General features: G+C 38.6%; 1 protein-coding gene and 1 long non-coding RNA gene across 2 annotated transcripts in view; both read left to right on the forward strand.

The window, feature by feature from the left end:
- Positions 1 to 18,261, forward strand: part of LOC138171930 (uncharacterized) — a 615,043-nt gene that overhangs the window by 427,639 nt on the left and 169,143 nt on the right. The gene's annotated exons all lie outside the window — the stretch shown is intronic.
- The window catches only part of LOC138171894 (probable polypeptide N-acetylgalactosaminyltransferase 8), a 33,299-nt gene that overhangs the window by 912 nt on the left and 14,126 nt on the right, over positions 1 to 18,261 (forward strand). Inside the window, exons 2-6 of the mRNA XM_069101452.1 lie at positions 5,890 to 6,190; positions 8,824 to 8,990; positions 13,646 to 13,829; positions 15,411 to 15,599; positions 15,972 to 16,086. Coding sequence (XP_068957553.1) covers positions 5,890 to 6,190; positions 8,824 to 8,990; positions 13,646 to 13,829; positions 15,411 to 15,599; positions 15,972 to 16,086 — 956 coding nt within the window. The remainder of the gene's footprint in view (positions 1 to 5,889; positions 6,191 to 8,823; positions 8,991 to 13,645; positions 13,830 to 15,410; positions 15,600 to 15,971; positions 16,087 to 18,261) is intronic.

Below are 18,261 nucleotides of genomic sequence, written 5' to 3' on the forward strand. Positions count from 1 at the left end.
GTATGCTTCATTCTTCTTTGACTTCTGTGACTCTATGGTTTTCCTCCTGCCCATATGGCCATTCCTTCTCTTTGTTAACCTCATCATCTGTCTCCTTCCCCCTAAGCATGAGTGTCTCTCGAATCGATATCTCTTCTCTCTTTACATTCTCTTGGTAATCTCCTAAATTCCCATAGGTCTAATTATCTGTATGGAGATGATTCCTAAACATGCATACTTAGCCTTAACCCACTTCCATTCCTACATCTCTAATAGCCTGTTGGACACTTCCACTTGGATGTCTTATTGGTACCTTAAGCATACCAAACAAAAAAATTAACTAATAAGCTTACCCTCTTAACCTTCCCTTGCTCTAAACATACCTGTTTTGCTTAGGGCTTCATATACTCCATTGTCAACCAGCTTCTGATCTGGGGACTATTTTCTAATTTTAGTGAGGTAGCATGGGACAATGGAGAGGGTTCTGGATTTGGAGCGTGAAGACCTGGGGTTCAAATCCCAGCTCTGCCCATTACTTATCTGTGTGACCTTATGTAAGTCACTTGGTCTCTCTAAGCCTTTGTTTCCTCATTTGTCAAATGAAAGAGTTGTACCAGATGACTTCTAAGGTCTCTTCTGGATCTATATTCTTACACAGACTATACGGAAATTCTCTAGTTTTTAGTAAATCATCTCTCAGAGTCTTTAATGGTGTTCTTGGGGAGAAGTTGGAGAGGCATGATCTAGGCATAGGCATAATACATAGATTTGAATCTGATTGAATGACTGGAACCAAAGAGCAATTTGCTGAGTAATAGTTAGATACCATCTTGGAGGGAGTTCTGCTGAAGTGACCCAGGCACTTGGTCTTTTGTTATTTGACATTTTTTTTCAATTTCTTCCAATTTTTCTATGACTTGAACAAAGATATAAATGGGAAGGGAATACATATTTACAGGGTGCTTATTATGTTCTAGACACACTAAGTGCTTTGCAAATACATTATTTCATTTGATGTGCACAACAATTCTGTGAGGTAGGAGCTATCATCCCCATTTTACAGTTGAGAAAACTGAGGTAGAGAGATTCAATGAATTGCCAAGATTCCCACAACTGGTGTCTGAGACCATATCTGAACTCACCAGACTCAGCACTCTTATCTGATGCACCACCTGACTGCTGCTAGGTGCTATGCTTGTAAATTTTTAGAAGACACACAGCTGGAAGGCATACTGATCACTTTGGATGATAAAGTCAAGATGAAAAAAGATCTCAACAGCCAACTGGACACTATTTTGACTGAATCTAATAAGCTGAAATTTAATTGGGACAAATGTTCGAAAATTCAATTTCACAAGTAAAAACTGAATGCTGAATACCTTGAGAGTAGTTCATTCACTTTTTCACCCATTCAAAAGATCTGGAAACTTCAGTGGACTGCAGACTCAATGTGAATTGATAGTATATTATAACAGCTCAAAGAGCTAATGTAACCTTAGGCTATATTAAGAGGGCGTGAATGGCAGAACAAATTGTGGTATATGAATGTAATGAAATACTATTGCTCTATAAGAAATGTTGAGCAGATGGATTTCAGAAAAACTTGGAAAGACTTTTGTGAGCTTGATGCTGAGTGAAGTGAGCAGAACCAGGAGAACATTGTATGTCATATCAGCAGCACTGTATGATGACCAACTTTGATAGACTTAGCTCTTCTCAGCAATACAATGATCTAAGACAATTCCAAAAGACTCATGATGGAAAATGCTGTCCACACCCAGAGAAAGAACTATGTTGTCTTAATCCAGATTGAAACATGCTATTTTCTCTTTTCTTATTTTTGTTTTTTCTTTCTCGTGGTTTTCTCCTTTTCTTCTGATTCTTCTTTAACAACATGACTAGTGAGGAAATTTAGTTTTTTGGTTGTTTTGGCTTTTTTGGAGGGGGGAGGGGAGGGTAATTGGGGTTAAGTGACTTGCTCAAGGTCACATGGCTAGTTTTTGTGTTAAGTGTCTGAGGCTGGATTTGAACTCAGGTCCTCCTGACTCCAGGGCTGGTGCTTTATTTGCTGTGCCACTTAGCCACCCCTGGAAATTTGTTTTTTTAAGAGAGGGTTAGGGGCCCAGAGCTGTAGAGATGAAAGTCCCACTGCACTCTGCTCTGCTATGATCATATCCACAATATAGTGTTTGTTTCAGATTTTAATATTTTAGGAAAGACTGATAAGATAGAAAGATTCTGGAGGAGCAGCCAGGATGGTGAATAACTTTGAGAGTATATTATGTAAGAAAAGTTGAAGAAGCTGGCTTTGGCTTATGGAAGATAAGGTTTAGATACCGGTACTTCAAGTAGAGGCAGCTAAGTTGCACAGTGGGTAGAGGACTGGGCCTGGAGTCAGGAAGGCCTGAATCCAAATCCGGCCTCAGACACTAATCAGCTCTAGTGTGACCTTGAGCAAGCCATTTTGTCTATGTTTGCCTCCGTTTCCTCAATTGTAAAATGGGGATCACAATAGTACCTACCTTCCAGAGTTGTTGTAAACATCAAAGAGATATTTGTAAAAGTGATTAGCACAGTATCTGACACATAGTAGATGCTATAGAAATACCAGTTATTTGCTAGTATCATTATGTTTTTGCATTTTGAAAAATGGTTTATTTTCTGAATTTTCTTCTCTCTCTCTCTGTCTTCTCCCCTCTTTTTTTCTTCAAAATTTTATTTTAGACTCAAATGCCAGAACACAAATAGAGAATAGAGAAAAGAAACAAACACATATCGTAAACTTTAATATTTGAACTTAAATACAAAGTTAGAAAGGGAAAAAAGCATGTCATGTGCATAGCAGAACGTAAGAGAGGATTCAAAATATGTAACAATAAATTTTCATTTATATTTCATTTCAAGAAAGCCTGTATGATAAATAATACTTGTTGTGTTGAGAATTGTCCAACTTTGCTTTCTTGTGAGTTCTCTCTCTCTCTCTTTTTTTGCTTTTTGGAGGGTAGTTGGAGTTAAGTGACTTGCCCAAGGTCACATGGCTAGTTTTTGTGTTAAGTGTCTGAGGCTGGATTTGAACTCAGGTGCTCCTGACTCCAGGGCTGGTGCTCTATTCACTGAGCCACCTAGCTGCCCCTATGAGTTTTCTTTTGTTTTCTGCTGTGCACTTTTTTACTTTGTTCATTTTTTCCCCTCTCCTCTCCTCCCCAAAGGCCACAATAAAGTTTAGATATTTTCTCTATAGCTAGAAAATATATAATGCCACACACACACACACACACATATATATACACACATAAGTATATACATATTAAATAAAAAGTATTTAGTAGAACGTCAACTGGAAGAGGAAATAGACCTATTCTTGATCTCAGGAGATGGATCTAGGAGAAGTTGTGAAGATACAAATTTAGGTTTTATAGGAGGAAAAATTTCATAACAATTAGAGCTGTCCTAAAGTGGAAAGGGGGTGGTTTGAGAGATAGGGGTTTCCCATGCTGGAGGGCTTTAAAAACTCAAGCTAGATGACCACTTGTTGACAGTTTATAGGCTACAGACTTACCTGGACATTTGGTGTAGGAAAAGGAAAGAGATTTCCTTGGCATCCTGGACTTGTAGCTCAGCTTTCTGGCCAGGGTTTCTGGGTCTTTGCACTCACTAGTCAGAGTTCTTTGAGTATGTTTGCTTAACTGATTTTTACAACACTGTTGGCATCTTGACTACACCTTGAGACACTGACTTTCCAATCATTTCAAGATCCATTTTTCCCATTTTCTGTTCTTGTTCTGACCTCATTGTCCTAATTTTTTCAGATTGTCTACTACCCTCCATTTATAATGCCTTATAGGTACTGCCCACTCCATTGTAGCCCGGCAGAGACTGATCTAGACCTGACAACTACCCAGCACTTTGCATATTAGACCCACTTCTTGGTAGGGCCAAGTGGGACATGAAAGAGTCAGGGGGACAAAATGGTTTGTTTGGAAAGGACATGGTCACTTCTGCAAATGAGACAATATTAAGCCCCACGTTTTAAGATGGACCTTTAAAAACTAGAGTAGCTTCACATGAGAGTTATTGGACCAATGAGAGGATTGGGCACTGTGCTGTATGATGATCAGTTGAAAAAAACTTGGAACATTTCACCTAGAGAACAAGAGATTTAGGGAGGATAAGATAAAAATGTTCAAGTCTTTGAAGGCCTGTCAATGGAAAAGGGACATTAGACATGGTTTTCTTAGCCCCAGAAAATACAACTAGGAATAATTGCAGGGAACAGGGGTAGTCACAGGGAGTTATATTTTAGTTTGGTGTAAGGAAAACTTCCTGGAAATTTTACTGTTGTTGTTTAGATGTTTTTTCAATCATGTCCAACTCTTTGTGATCCCATTTAGGGTGTACTAGGCAAACATACTGGAGTGGTTTGACATTTCCTTCTCTAGCTCATTTTACAGATGAGGAAGCGGAGGCAGATAGGGTTAAGTGACTTGCCCAGGGTCACACAGCTAGTAGGTGTTTGAGACTGGATTTCAACTTACAAAGATGAATCATCCTAAGCCCAGGCTGGGCATTCTATCAACTGTGCCATCTAGCTACCCTTTCTTAACAAAAATACATACATACATATATATGCATAATAATACACACATATACATATATACACACATTCACGTACACATACATGCATAGAAATACACATGCACACATATATACACAGTGATATACAATATAGATACATACATATATGCACACACATGCATACACACATATACATATATACACAAACACATGTATACACACACGCACAACATACACACATACTTATATACATAGACACATGTATACACACATGTATACACATATACTCACACATATACACACATATACATGCCTATATATACACACACACAGATATAGATATACTTGTATTACCTACCTCACCAGGTTCTTGTGAGGAAAACATTGCATAATGTGTGGAGCTATTATTTTCATTTCCAACTTGGGGTGGTGGTGGCATCTTGTAATTACTTAATAGAATTTGAACTGAGTCTTGAAGGGATTAGTAAGATTTCAGCAGACAGAGAGCTAAGAGATAATAAGTATAAGAATGGCATGAAGAGATGCATGCAGAAGGACACAAAATCCCAGGAAGATGAAATCCATTTAACCCTCAGAGCCCGTGGGACTCTATGCAGGGCACTGTCGCCAGGGTTTTGACGAGGGCAGAAAATTTATGCTTAATCCCTTGTTGTGCCATAGACCCCTTTGACCTTTTAGTGCAGCTTATGGACCCTTTGTAATGTTTTAAAATACATAAAATAAAGAACATAATTTCACAAAGGAAACTAATTTTATTGAAATACAGCTATAAAAAATGTATTTAAGAGCAAAGCAAAACAAGTTCATGGTTCTGCTGAGAGAACCTTCCTGGAGCACTTTCTCAACCCCTTTCTTCCACTTCCCAGCTCTCTCTCAGGCTTCTTTCCCTCTGAGGTCACACTTTATTCAGCTTGCATCTCTAGCATAGTTTCTTTCTGTAGCCGAGGCTGTGCCCCAAGTGAGCTTCCTTTTGCCTTTGTCCAGGTGGAAATATTTCTAACTGATTCATGCTAACATGCTTTGGTGTGATTTTCCTTGCCAGATAAAGTCTGGTCTGGTACCTAATAGATTCCCTGTATGGATCGCATACAAATCAGATAATTTTTAATGGCACAGTCAGGTGAAATGATTTGGAATATTGGTGCTACCCGTGGTTAGTATATTTGCGTATAGACCCAGACAGTTTTAAGGAATATTTCATTTCCTCTGGGGGCAAGAACCTCTTAAGATTGAGTCTAGGAGAAAGTGGGATAGATAGAAATAACCCACTGATTGTGGTTCACCTAAATGTTTTGTTTTTCTTCCATTTATTAGCTGAAAACTCCACAAGAAAGGCAACACATCAAGACATAATACAGGCAGAAGCTGTGAACAAGTCTCTAGTAAAGGTGGAGACTAGAAGGAATAATGTTTCAGCATTTGTGAAAGCCAGAAGACATAGAAACCTCCAAAGGAAAATTTTCACAGACTCAGCTCTTTTCCGACAGTGGGGTGATAACCTGACCTCTGCCCAACAGATCCAGGCCTTCATACTCTTCTCCCTGTATGGTTACAATGTTTACCTCAGTGACCACCTGCCCTTGCATCGACGCATTCCAGACACTCGACCTCTCAGGTACAATGGAAATGGTATTGTTCTACCCAACCCTATGAGGCCATTTTTAAATTAGGGGCTAAATTTTTAGGGGATTAGAGAAGATAGTCTCATGAAAGAGTAGAGTGGTAGAGAGTCACCTCTGGTTATCCCAGTACTACCGTGTTTCCCCGATAATAAGACCTATCCAGAAAATAAGCCCTCCCCTTACTGTGTAAGATTCCTCTAAAATAAGCCCTCCCCCGAAAATAAGCCCTATTGAGATTGCTACTGTAGTGAAGGTGGCCCTGCGCTACACGCTACATTACGGTACCCTCTGTATGCACCGTCCCTTCCCCTCCCCCCCCTGAAACACATGCCGGCTCGAGCTGCATCCAATCAGAGCTGCAGCAGTGAGCGCGTCATCCTGTTCTTTATTGAATTCATTATTGAATAAAGGTACATTTTTTTGTTCACATTTACCTGTTCATTAAAATTGCTGTCAATGTTCATTAAAATAAGCCCTCCCCTGAAAATAAGCCCTCTGGTGTTTTTCTGTCCAAAAAAAATTAATAAGACAGTTTCTTATTATCGGGGAAACACGGTATTTTACTTTCTATTTGAGAGAGGAGGAAATTAAGGTTTACGGAAGTTTGGTGAGCCATTCAAAATTCCAGAGTACAGAAAGTTCATGAAGTGATAGGGATTTTAGCCTAGGATGATTTTAGCCTAGCTCTGAGATGAGCAGGTCCAGTGTTCCCTCCCACTATTTCTACTTTCTGTTTTATAGCTAAGGTGACTGAGTCCCACAGCAGTATCTCAGCCCTCTGTCCTTTCAGCCTTCCTGGAAGATACTCTTTGATATCTAACCCAATTTAAATCCTTCCTTCCCAGTTTTCCCTTCTCATTCTTCTACTCTTCCTTCCTCTCATTCCCACCCCAGCCTTCTCCTTTCTATTCTTTCAAAGCCCTACTAAGGTTCCCAAGTAATTCTTTTCTATGCAGTATTCACTCATGCCCAAGGACTTCGAATCTCTCCTTTGTGCTTATCACTTATTCCTTATATCAGTTAGTCAGTAAGCCTTTTTAAAACACCTTTTATGTACCAGGCATTGTATTAAGCTTGTCTCATGGTCATTTATGTACACGTCTTATTTCTTCTATAGGGCTATAAACTCCTTTAGGGCAGAGACTGTGTCATTTCATTGCTATATTCCCAGTCTTCCCCATTCCCCAATCCCCCCACTCCCATAGTGCCTCACACATAGTAGTTAAGAATTATTTGTTAAAATCATTTAATGTAGGTCCTTGAGCTTAAACCTCATGCTATAATTTCTGCGGAGCCTTTATAGCTTTTTGTTCTGAAAAATAAGGTATGCACCCCAAAACTGTGTGCAACAGAGATTCTTACCCAAATAATACACAGAGGCTTCTCAACGTAGGAAGCAGAAAAGAATGGTTTATTACAATCTCGAGAGAGGGCAACCACCCCTTCTGACAAATAGTCAGGGAGGAGAAGCAATTTAGAAAAGGAGATGGTGAAGTCATAAAGCCCTAACGAGGAATTCTCCCCCAATCCCATCCTGACCCTTTTCTTCCATTGACTAGAAGTCAGGTGCACAATCTAAGCATGGCAATCTACCTCAAGTACCGAAACAAGGAAACAGTGACCACCCAATGTATATTTGAGAAAGCACTTCGGTCCTTATTTGGCATATCTTATGCTGAGGTGTCACTGAGGAGAGGGGTGACTCCCTACTTCTCTGAGTTTTGAGTCCTTGTAAATCATGTGATTTCTGGTGAAGAGGAACTTGGGCCTGTTTCCCACAAAAAGCCTTACTAGATTTTAGAGCACAGTCTTAGCAGTTTTCACTTCTCTCACTCAATAACATAATAAAAGCAATATTCCAGAAAGTTTAATTTGGTAATTTCATGCAGCATGGATCAGAGCTGACCTGAGACAGAGAAATTAGTTGGTTACTTATTGTTTTACTTCAGGGGTGAAGATCTGAGAGCCTAAACTAGGCAGGGCATTGGCAGCAGAAATGAAGAAGAAGGGACAGATTGAAGGAAAATTCATGAAGATTCGATGAAGGGAGAGAGAAATCACAGATGTCTCTATAGCTTTAAATTTGAAGACTGGAAAAAAGGTAGCACCACAAATCAAGTGAAGATCTAGGGAATGGAGTCAGCTCCAGGAGCTGGGAAGGGGAATTCTAATTGGAAATATTTTGAATTTGAAGAGGTAGCAGGACGTCCAATTGAAAATACCCACTCAAATCCAAATAATCTCTTCCTCACGGCCAGAGATTTTAGCAAAAAAAAAAAAATATAGAAAAATCCCTTGACTGTCACTGTTTGAATCTTCTGTTCAGAAGCGCATAGAAACTGGAGCGGCTAGGTGGTGCAGTGAATAGAACACCAGCCCTGGAGTCAGGAGGATCTGAGTGTAAATCTGGCCTCAGACACTTAACAGAAAACTGTGTGACCTTGGGCAAGTCACTTAACCCCAATTGTCCCACGTTACCCCCTCAAAAAAAAAAAAAAAAAAAAAAAAGAAGTGCATAGAAACCATCTTGTAGGACTGAGGTTCTTCTGTTCGATCATGCCTTTAATTGGAGGGGATAAGCTAAACTCTTTTCCAGATTATGTAAACATCACAAGGTCTCTTACAGGTGTCTTGAAAAGATGTACCCCCCACAACTTCCAACCCTCAGTGTTGTTATCACGTTTATGGATGAAGCTCTGTCCATCTTACAGCGGGCCATTGCCAGTATCATCCACAGGACCCCTTCTCACCTGTTGAAAGAGATCATCCTAGTGGATGATTTTAGCTCAATGGGTAAGTGGAAGTTGTCTTTGGAAAGGGCTGGCACTGACTAGAGTTAGCCAATAGAGAACGCTGGGAAGGCAGAATGCTCGTGTGAATGTATGGTAGTACCTGCTCAGATTGGGCTCTTTGAATGATTTCCCTCCTGTCTATTGGAAGACCCATTTATAGAAGGGAAGGAGCATTGAACTGGTCACTTGTCAATCAGGATTCCCAGGAAATGAGTGCAAATGGATCAAATTTAACAATTATAAATAGTTATGCAGATTATTTGATCAACAAACCAATAAACAAAAAAGAGAGGTAGTATGGCCTCTAGATAGTTACAGAGTTTGTCTTGGAGTGGGGAGGACCTAGATTTCAAGTCTCATCTCTGACATAGTGGCTGGGAATGTTGCTTAACCTCTCAGTGCTCTAGGATTAAAGTTTCCAGAGAAAGTGCCAGGCCTCAGGGGTAGAGAGAGCTTCCTCAGTAGACAGCTCCTTATACCAATGAAACCACAGGTTTATGTTGTTCAGTTATTCAGCCATGTTTGACTCTTTGTGGCCCCATGGAACACAGCATGCCAGGTCCTTCTGTCCTCCACTATCTCCTAAAGTCTGTCCAAGCTCATGTTCATTGCTTCCATTACGCTATCCCATCCCTCTGCCACCCCCTTCTCCTTTTGTCTTCAATCTTTTCTAGCATCAGTTTTTTTCCAATGAGTTTTATCTTCTTTTTATGTGGCCAAAGTATTTAAGCTTCAGCTTCAGAATTTGTTCTTTCAATGAATAGTCAGAGTTATGGGCAAGGAACTCTCAAAAGCCTTCTCTAGCATCACAATTTGAAAGCATCAATTCTATATTGTTCACCTCTCCTTTATAATCTGACTCTTACAGCTATACATTGCTCCTGGGAAAGCCATTTCTTTGACAATACAGACCTCTGCTGGTAAGATGATGTCTTTGCTTTTTAGTACGCTGTCCAGATTTGCTATAGCTTTCCTTCCAAGAGGCAAGTGTCTTTTTAATTTCATAGCTACAGTCACCATCTGCAGTGATCTTTGAGCCCAAGAATCTGACACGGTTTCTATTTCTCCTCCCTCTATTTGCCAGGAAGTGATGGGACCAGTTGCCAAGATCTTAGTTGGTTTTCTTTTCTTTTTGCTGTTCAAAGACATTCTCTTTCACCCTCAAGAACAGGTTTCTTAATTCCCTTTTCACTTTATGCCATCAGAGTGGTATCATCTATATATCTGAGGTTGTTGATATTTCTCCCAGCAATCTTCTGGCTTTTGATCCATCTAGCCTGGAATTTTACGTGATGAACTCTGCATGTAGTTAAATACATAAGGTGACAACATATAGCCTTGTTATCCTCCTTTTCCCTCAGATCATGGAATCAGTTCTTCTATGGTTTAACTGTTGCTTCCTGCCCTGCATACAGGTTCTTCAGGAGACAAATGAGATGAGCTGATAACTCAACTCTTTGAGGACATGCCACAACTTTTTGTGATCCACAAAGTCAAAGGCTTTAATGTAGTTAGTGAAGCAAAAGTAGATTTTTTCCCCCTGGAACTCCCTTACTTTTTCAATAATCCAGCAAATGTTGGCAATTTAATCTCTAATTTCTCTTCCTCTTTGAAAACCAGTTGGCACTTCTGGTAATTCTCAGTTCACATAGTTCTGACTCTTAGCTTGAGGAGTCTTAAGTGTAACCTTGCTGGCATGTGAAATGAGTGCAATTGTTGAGTAATTTGAACATTTTTTGTCTTTACCCTTCTTCAGGAATGGGACATAAACTGACTTTTTTCCAATCTGGTGGCCACTGCTGAGTTTTCTGAATTTCCTGATATATTAGTGCAACACTTTAGTATTTTTAACAGTTCAGCTGAAATCCCATCATCATTGTTAGCAATGCTTCCCAAGGTCCACTTGCCTTCATTCTCCATGATTTATGCCTCTAGGTCAGCATCATTGAGGTGATCAGTGATGTTAATATCTTTCTCATATAGTTCTGTATATTTTTGCCATATATATATATTTGCTTAATTTCTTCTATTTCAATTAAGACCCTACCATTTTTGTCTCTTATCATGGCCATTTTTGCATGAAACATTCCCTTGCTATCTCCAATTTTCCTGAAGAGATCCCTTGTCTTTCCCATTCTGGTGTTTTCTTTTATTTCTTTGCATTGTTTATTTAAACCTTCTTATCTCTCCTCGATGTTCTCTGAAATTCTGCATTCCTTCCTTTTCCTTCTTTTCTCAGCTATTTGTAAAGGCTTATCAGACAGTCATTTTACTTTCATGCTCTTCTCTTTCTTTAGGATTATTTTTTATCGCTGCCTCCTGTACAGTATTGTGAGCCTGGTTCATAGTTCTTCAGGCATGCTATCTGCCAGATGGAATCCCTTGTGTCAGTTTATCACTTCTGCTTCATATTCGTAAAGGATGTCATTTAAGTCATACCTATACTGTCTGATGGTTTTCCCTACTTTCTTCAATTTCAACTTGAATCTTTCACAAAGAAGCTCACAATCTGAGCCACGGCCAGTCCAGGTCTTGTTCTAACTAACCATATAGAACTTCTCCACCTTTGGTGTCAATCATTCTGATTTCAGTATTGACCACCTGTGTAGAGTCACCTTTTGGGTTGTTGAAAAAGAGTGTTTGCTATGACTGGCGAGTTATCGTGAATAGCTCTGTTAGTCCCTGCCCTTGTTCATTCTGTATTCCAAGGCCAAACTTGCCTGTTATTCCAATTATTTTTTGATGCCTACTTTAGCATTCCAAGCCCCCTTGATGAATGTGACATCTTTTGTTATTTCGAGAAGGTGTTGTAGGTCTTCATAGAGCTGATCAACTTGAACATCTTCATCAGTGGTTACAGCATAGACTCCCATTACTGTGATGTTGAACAATTTGTCTTGGATTTGAGCAGATGTCATTCTGTCCCTTTTGAGATTGTACTCCAGTATTGCTTTTCTCACCCTTTAATTTATTATGAAGGCTACTCCATTTCTTTGAAAGAATTCTCTCATGCAATAGTGCATGGAATGATAAACTGAATTAAATTCACCTATTCCCATCCACTGACAATCACTGACACCCAAATTATTGATGTTTAATCTTTCCATCTCCTATTTGACCACATCCAACTTCCCCTGGTTCATAGATCTTACATTCTGGCTTCCTCTGCAATATTGCTCCTTTTTTTCCTTCAGTCACTACATACATCCACAGCTGAGCTTTGGCCTAGATACTTCATTCTTTCTGGAGATATTTGTAGCTGTTCTCCTCTCTTCCCCAGTAACATCTTGGACATCTTCCGACCTGAGGGGCTTATCTTCCAGTGTCAAATTTTTAAAAATCATTTTAATACTGTCCATAGGGTTTTCTTGGCAAAGACACTGCAATGATTTTCCATTTCCATCTCTACTGGATCACCTTTTTTTTTGTGGAGGGGAAAGGCAAGGTAATTGGGGTTAAGTGACTTGCCACTAGCTGCCCCCCTGGATCACCTTTTGTCAGAACTGTCTACTATGACCTGTCTTTCTTGAGAGTAACTCTACATGGCATAGCTCATAGTTTCCTTTAACTAGTTAAGTTCCTCTACCACGACAAAGCAATGATCCAGGAGACGGGTTTGGTTACTACTCCTAGTAAATTATTAAAAAAAAAAATATGGGGCAGCTAGGTGGCACAGTGAATATAGCACTAGCCCTGGAGTCAGGAGGACCTGAGTTCAACTCCAGCCTCAGACACTTAACACTTACTAGCTGTGTGACCTTGGGCAAGTCACTTAACCCCAATTGCCCTATACTCCCCTCTCCAAAAAAACAAAAATGAAATAATAGCTAATATTTATATAGTACTTTAAAGTTTGTGAAATGCTTTGCATACTACCTTATTTGATTCTCTCAACCACTCTGTGAGGTGGATGCTGTGATTATCCTCATTTTATAGATGAATAAAGTGAAGCGGAGAGAGGTTAAGTGACTTGCCCAAGGTCACAGATCTAGTAAGCAGCCAAGGCAGGATTTCAAACTGAGGTTTTCCTCATTCCAAATCCAATATACTTTCTATTGTACCATCTAGCTGCCTCAAAAACAAACAAACAAACAAACCCCAAAGTTTGTAAACAATGACCTGTAACTAATCACTGTAGTTTCAGTTCCTCCACTAAGTTATAAAATCCAGGAATAGTCTTCAGTTCCAATGGGTCTCTCAGTGATGCCTCTCATAGACCAGCAATCATTTATAGACCACAGCCACTTGAAAGGGGAAGATCCTATATTTTTAGCTATTAAAAATAACATCCCAAGTTAATGCCAAAACCACTGTAGGGTCCATGGATTTGACCTCTTCCTTCTGAAAAATAAATGAACAAGGATCTTCTTACTCAGTTACAAGGTGGGAGTTGATGGAGTGGCGTTGAGTAGGGGAGAGGGTAGTACTATTAACACCCACCTAACTAAGCCAACCTCAAAGAAGGGCATGGTGTTAACATGCATGTGTGTTAGTTTAGTGGCATGGTATCATGGGAATTAGCTTAGCTTGCACTATGGAGATTGTATGTACTTGGTTGCATGATGTATGAAAATATGTTATAATTGCATGAAAATCCTTCACTAGAATTGTATTATTGCACCCAGAAACTCTGTAAGAATTGTGCTTGATTGACAGAGGACCTAAAGGAAAACCTAGACAAACAGATCCAGCTTTACAACCTCAGGTACCCTGGGCTGCTGACACTGATACGTCACACTGAGAGGAAAGGGGTAGCCGCTACTCGCCAGTCTGGGAGTCAAGCGGCCACAGCAGATGTAGTGGTCTTATTGGATGCTCATGTTGAAGTGAATATCAAATGGTAAGATACTACAGGTTGGTTCATAAGGGAAAGAAAAGTCATTAGCTGTTATACTCCTTCATGTGTAGGATAGGATAGAGATGAAGGATAGCATTAAGTTCTTATTATCTCCACTATGAAATGAAGATGATATTTCTTATCTTTTCCCTGGATCAAACTGGGCCTTTCTACATGAGAATGGCTCATAACCTCTGGGCTTGTGTTGGAATCACCCTTGAATTAAAAATACTTCTTTCAGAAAGGATTTTGGATTATAGCTACCCTGCCCCCAGCTAATAACTTATATAATTAAGCAGTGGATGGTAGGACCTTTGTCTGGCTGAACATTCTGAATACATTGAATAAACAGATAGTATTTCCCAAGAGAAGGAAAAAAACCCATTTAATAAAGACTTGATATGATATGGCTTTAGAAGAAAATTCTGAGTGCAAATGATCAAAAATGACATATTTAATTAAAAATATAATTTTTAACAGAAAGACAGTATTCCTGAAAAGATAATGGAGTTATATTATCAATAGATAATCTAAGCTAAGTCTCCCATACAGTACCAGTTATAGCAGTACCCTTTGGTTAAAGGTGAGAGCAGAAGATTGTTGTGGCCAGTCTAGGGGGTTGCTCTGACCCAAGGAAGACAGAGTGAAAGGACAGAGCCAGTCAGGAAAGAGCTGAGAGGGAGTGGAAAGAACTGTGTGTTTTTAGTCTTACTCATTTTTGGGGGGGCCTAGTAGGGTAACATATAAGTACTTTCCTCCTTATTAAGCCTCTAACTTGCAACTTCAGTACCCATTGAGGACTGGAGACAACATTATATTGTCCACATTCCAATCTGTCTGTCTGATAGTGTTGCACTTTTTAAAAGGGATAACTCAGTTTTGCATCAAGTATATCCAACCCTATAACAATAGAAAGTCACCTCCTCAATCCACTCAACCCATCCATATAAGATTATAGACTTATGTTGGAAGGGACCTTAGAAGCCAGTGATTCCAACCTTCTCATTTTACATATGAGGAAATTGAAGTTGAGAGATTAAGTGATTTACCCAAGGTCACATAGATAGGAAGTATGCAAAGTGGGATTTGAACCTGCTTCTTCCTGACTACAAGTCCAACATTCAATTCGCTTCTCCAGATCTAGTCCATAAGTGCTTTTCCAAAATCTATTGGTTTTTTTCTGAGTCTGAGTTGGAGAGGGATAAGTCACTTGCACTTTATCTCAAGTGTCTAGAATGCAGCTATTTGATGGTTGATAAACTAAGATAGTTATAGCCAGTGATAGCCAAAAAGGAAAAGTGTTTCCCACTTGGGATGATCTGATTTAGAAGTCATCATGATCTTGGTGGAATCCCCAATGGGATCGTCAAGCATTCTTTGTTCCTGATCCAGACTCTTGTCCTAAGGACCTCAGAAGCTCCCAAGTTCTCCCTGTGTATTGGCAGCCTGGATATCCTGGCCCACTACCCAGCACCATAGTAGGAGAGAGTACAAAAGTGGGAGCTTAGGATATCTCTTATACCCTTTACTACACCTTGCTGACATTTCCCACCTTAATATAAACTGTCTCTCTTATATTCCTAGGGCAGAACCCATCTTAGCTAGGATTCAGGAAGACCACACTGTACTTGTGTCACCCATAATCGACAACATTCTTTTTGACACCTTAGAAGTTGACAAGTATCCATTGATGTCCACTGGGTTTAACTGGAGACTGTATGGCCGCTATGACTATCAGCCAGGCAACACGAAAGATGATACTGTACCAATAAAGTAAGTCTGGAGAGTGTTACAACAGAGTAAAAGGAAAGTGTTCTCTGGGAGGCAGAAATGCCAAGGTTGAGTTTAGGTTTTCCTTCTCATCATAGGGGTGTCTATCCATATAGATGAATATATATGGTGAACCATTCCTCCATTTATAAGGGATCTTCAAGATCACTTATAATCCTGCTCACTGACCTTGGGCAAGAATGACCCTAAGCTGTTCTGTTTTGCTTTTAAAGGTCTTCTAAGACATTGATTTTCTAGTCAGATTTTTCTGACCTTCTCCTATTCCAAGTCTTGTTTCCCATATCTCACACCTAAACCCCAACCTTCCTGCTCTTTAGCAGAGAAGCTAGTAACTCTTCAATTATGTTTATGCAGGAGTCCTGCCATCATGGGTGTCTTTGCTGCAAACAGATTGTTCTTGGAGAAGATTGGGTTCCTGGATACTGGGATGCTTTTTTATGGAGGAGAAAATATAGAACTGAGCCTGAGGGTATATTTCTACTGTTCTTTCAGTTTCTGTTGTAACTCCAGTTCAATAGGGATAAAACTGTGATTTAATTTTCTCAAATAGCATTCTGCAATATGCATTTGCTTGGAATTATGAGTAATCTGTTTCATTAACATATTTTCTAGTTTTAATTAAGTATTAGATAATTTTGATAGTTATCATTATATGGTATTTAAATTCTGACTCTCTAAGTCTCCCTTTCATTATTCTTTTTTTTTTTTTAATTTTAGACTCAAGGGCCAGAACACAAATACAGAACAGAGAAAAGAAACAAAAATGTGAAATAAACTTAAATATTGAAACTTAAAAACAAAGAAAGAAAAAAAGCATGTTGTGTGCGTAGCAGAACATAAGAAAGGATTCAAAATATGTAACAATAAATGTTCATTTCAAGAAAGCCTATATGATAAATAATACACATCATGTTGAGAATTATCCATCTTTTCTTTGCTTCCTTGTAAGCTTTCTTTTGTTTTCTGCCTTGTACTTTTTTTACTTTATTCTTTTTCCCTCCCCCACTCCCCCCAAGAGGCTACAATAAAATTTAGATATGTTTCTCTATAGCTATAGATATATACATACACATATACATACACGCATACATACATATACTTTCCCAAACATACTTTACTACTGATCTTTGTTTTTTATATTTTTGCCTATCTCTTGTTTCCTATCTGTTCTGCCTCCTCTACTTTACTTCTATCCACTATCTTGCTCTCCTATTACGTGCCTACCTCCCTCCAAGGATCTCTTCTCTATCCTCCTCTTCCCATAACTCTAAACACCCTTCTATACCTGCCTTTTACCTATTCCCTTCCCTTCCCTTCTAAAGATCCCTCCCTTGTCCTCTCCCCGCTCCCTATGCCCCTACTGTTTTATTTATTCTGAATTTAGACTTTTATACTCTTCTAAATATATATGTATTGTTCCCTCTTAAACCCATTCCCAATGAAAGTAGGTTACCAGAACTACCAGTCTTCCTCCCCCATCTAATTCCTCTGTATCCATTTTTTTGCACCTCATTTGTATAAAATAATTACTCTTTTTAGTTGTTACTAAATGGTTTTACTTTTAAAATTCACATTATACTCAGATTTACCCCAGTCTTTCTTATGAGCTACCCAATTATTAATAAGAATCTTAGACATACATTTGGCATTTTATATATTTAAAAAGTAAACAGTCTGTCCTTATGAATCCCTTATAATAAGTATGTTATGTGCCTTATATTTCTCTTCATTCTTGTAGGTCAAATTTTCTATTGAGTTCAAGATTTTTTTTACAAAGTCTTGAAAGTCTGAGAGTTTGTCAGATGTCCATTTTTTTTTCATTCAGGATAATACTAAACTTTGCAGGGTATTATAGTTTTGGGTGGAGCCCCAGTTCTTTTGCTCTTTGATATGTTGTGTTCCAAGAACTATGGTTCTTTAATATCTCTGTTTCTAGGTCTTGTGTAATTCTATTTGTTACACCATGATATTTAAATTGTTTTGTCTTGATGCTTTTAATATTTTATTCTTGAACTGGGGATTTTGGAATTTGTGATATTCCTATGAGTTTTCCTCATAGGATCTCTTTTAAGTGGTGATTGATTAATTTTTTTTCTATTTCTACTTTCCCCCCTTGTTCTAATGCTTCAGGACAATTTTCTTTAATTATTGTATCAAGATTCTTTTTTTATTATAACTTTTAGTTAGTCCAATCATTTTTATATTTTCTCTTCTTGATCTATTCTCCAAATCTGTTGTTTTTCTTATAAGATGTCTCACTTTCTCTTCTATTTTTTTATTATTCATATTTTGTTTAATTATTTCTTGATCTCTTATAATTTCACTGACTTCACTTGCCCAATTCTAATTTTCAAAGTGTCATTTTCTTCCTTAAGATTCTGGATCTCCTTTTCTAATTGGTTGGCTTTCTTTTCATACCCTTCTTGTTTTTCTTGAATTATTTTTATTTTTTTAATTTTTCCTCCATCTCTGTCATTTAATTTAAAAAATCTTTTTAAAGATCTTCTATGAATTCTTTTTGAGCAGGTGACCATTTGATGTTAATCTTTGGGCTTTTCTTTATTTCAATACCCTCCTCTGAAGATGAACCCTAATCATCTCTCTCTCTCTCTCTCTCTCTCTCTCTCTCTCTCTCTCTCTCCCT

Source organism: Petaurus breviceps, unplaced genomic scaffold, assembly GCF_028583685.1.
Source record: "Petaurus breviceps papuanus isolate PSGF00001 unplaced genomic scaffold, PetGlider_PUasm1.0 470, whole genome shotgun sequence".
NCBI lineage: Eukaryota > Metazoa > Chordata > Mammalia > Diprotodontia > Petauridae > Petaurus > Petaurus breviceps.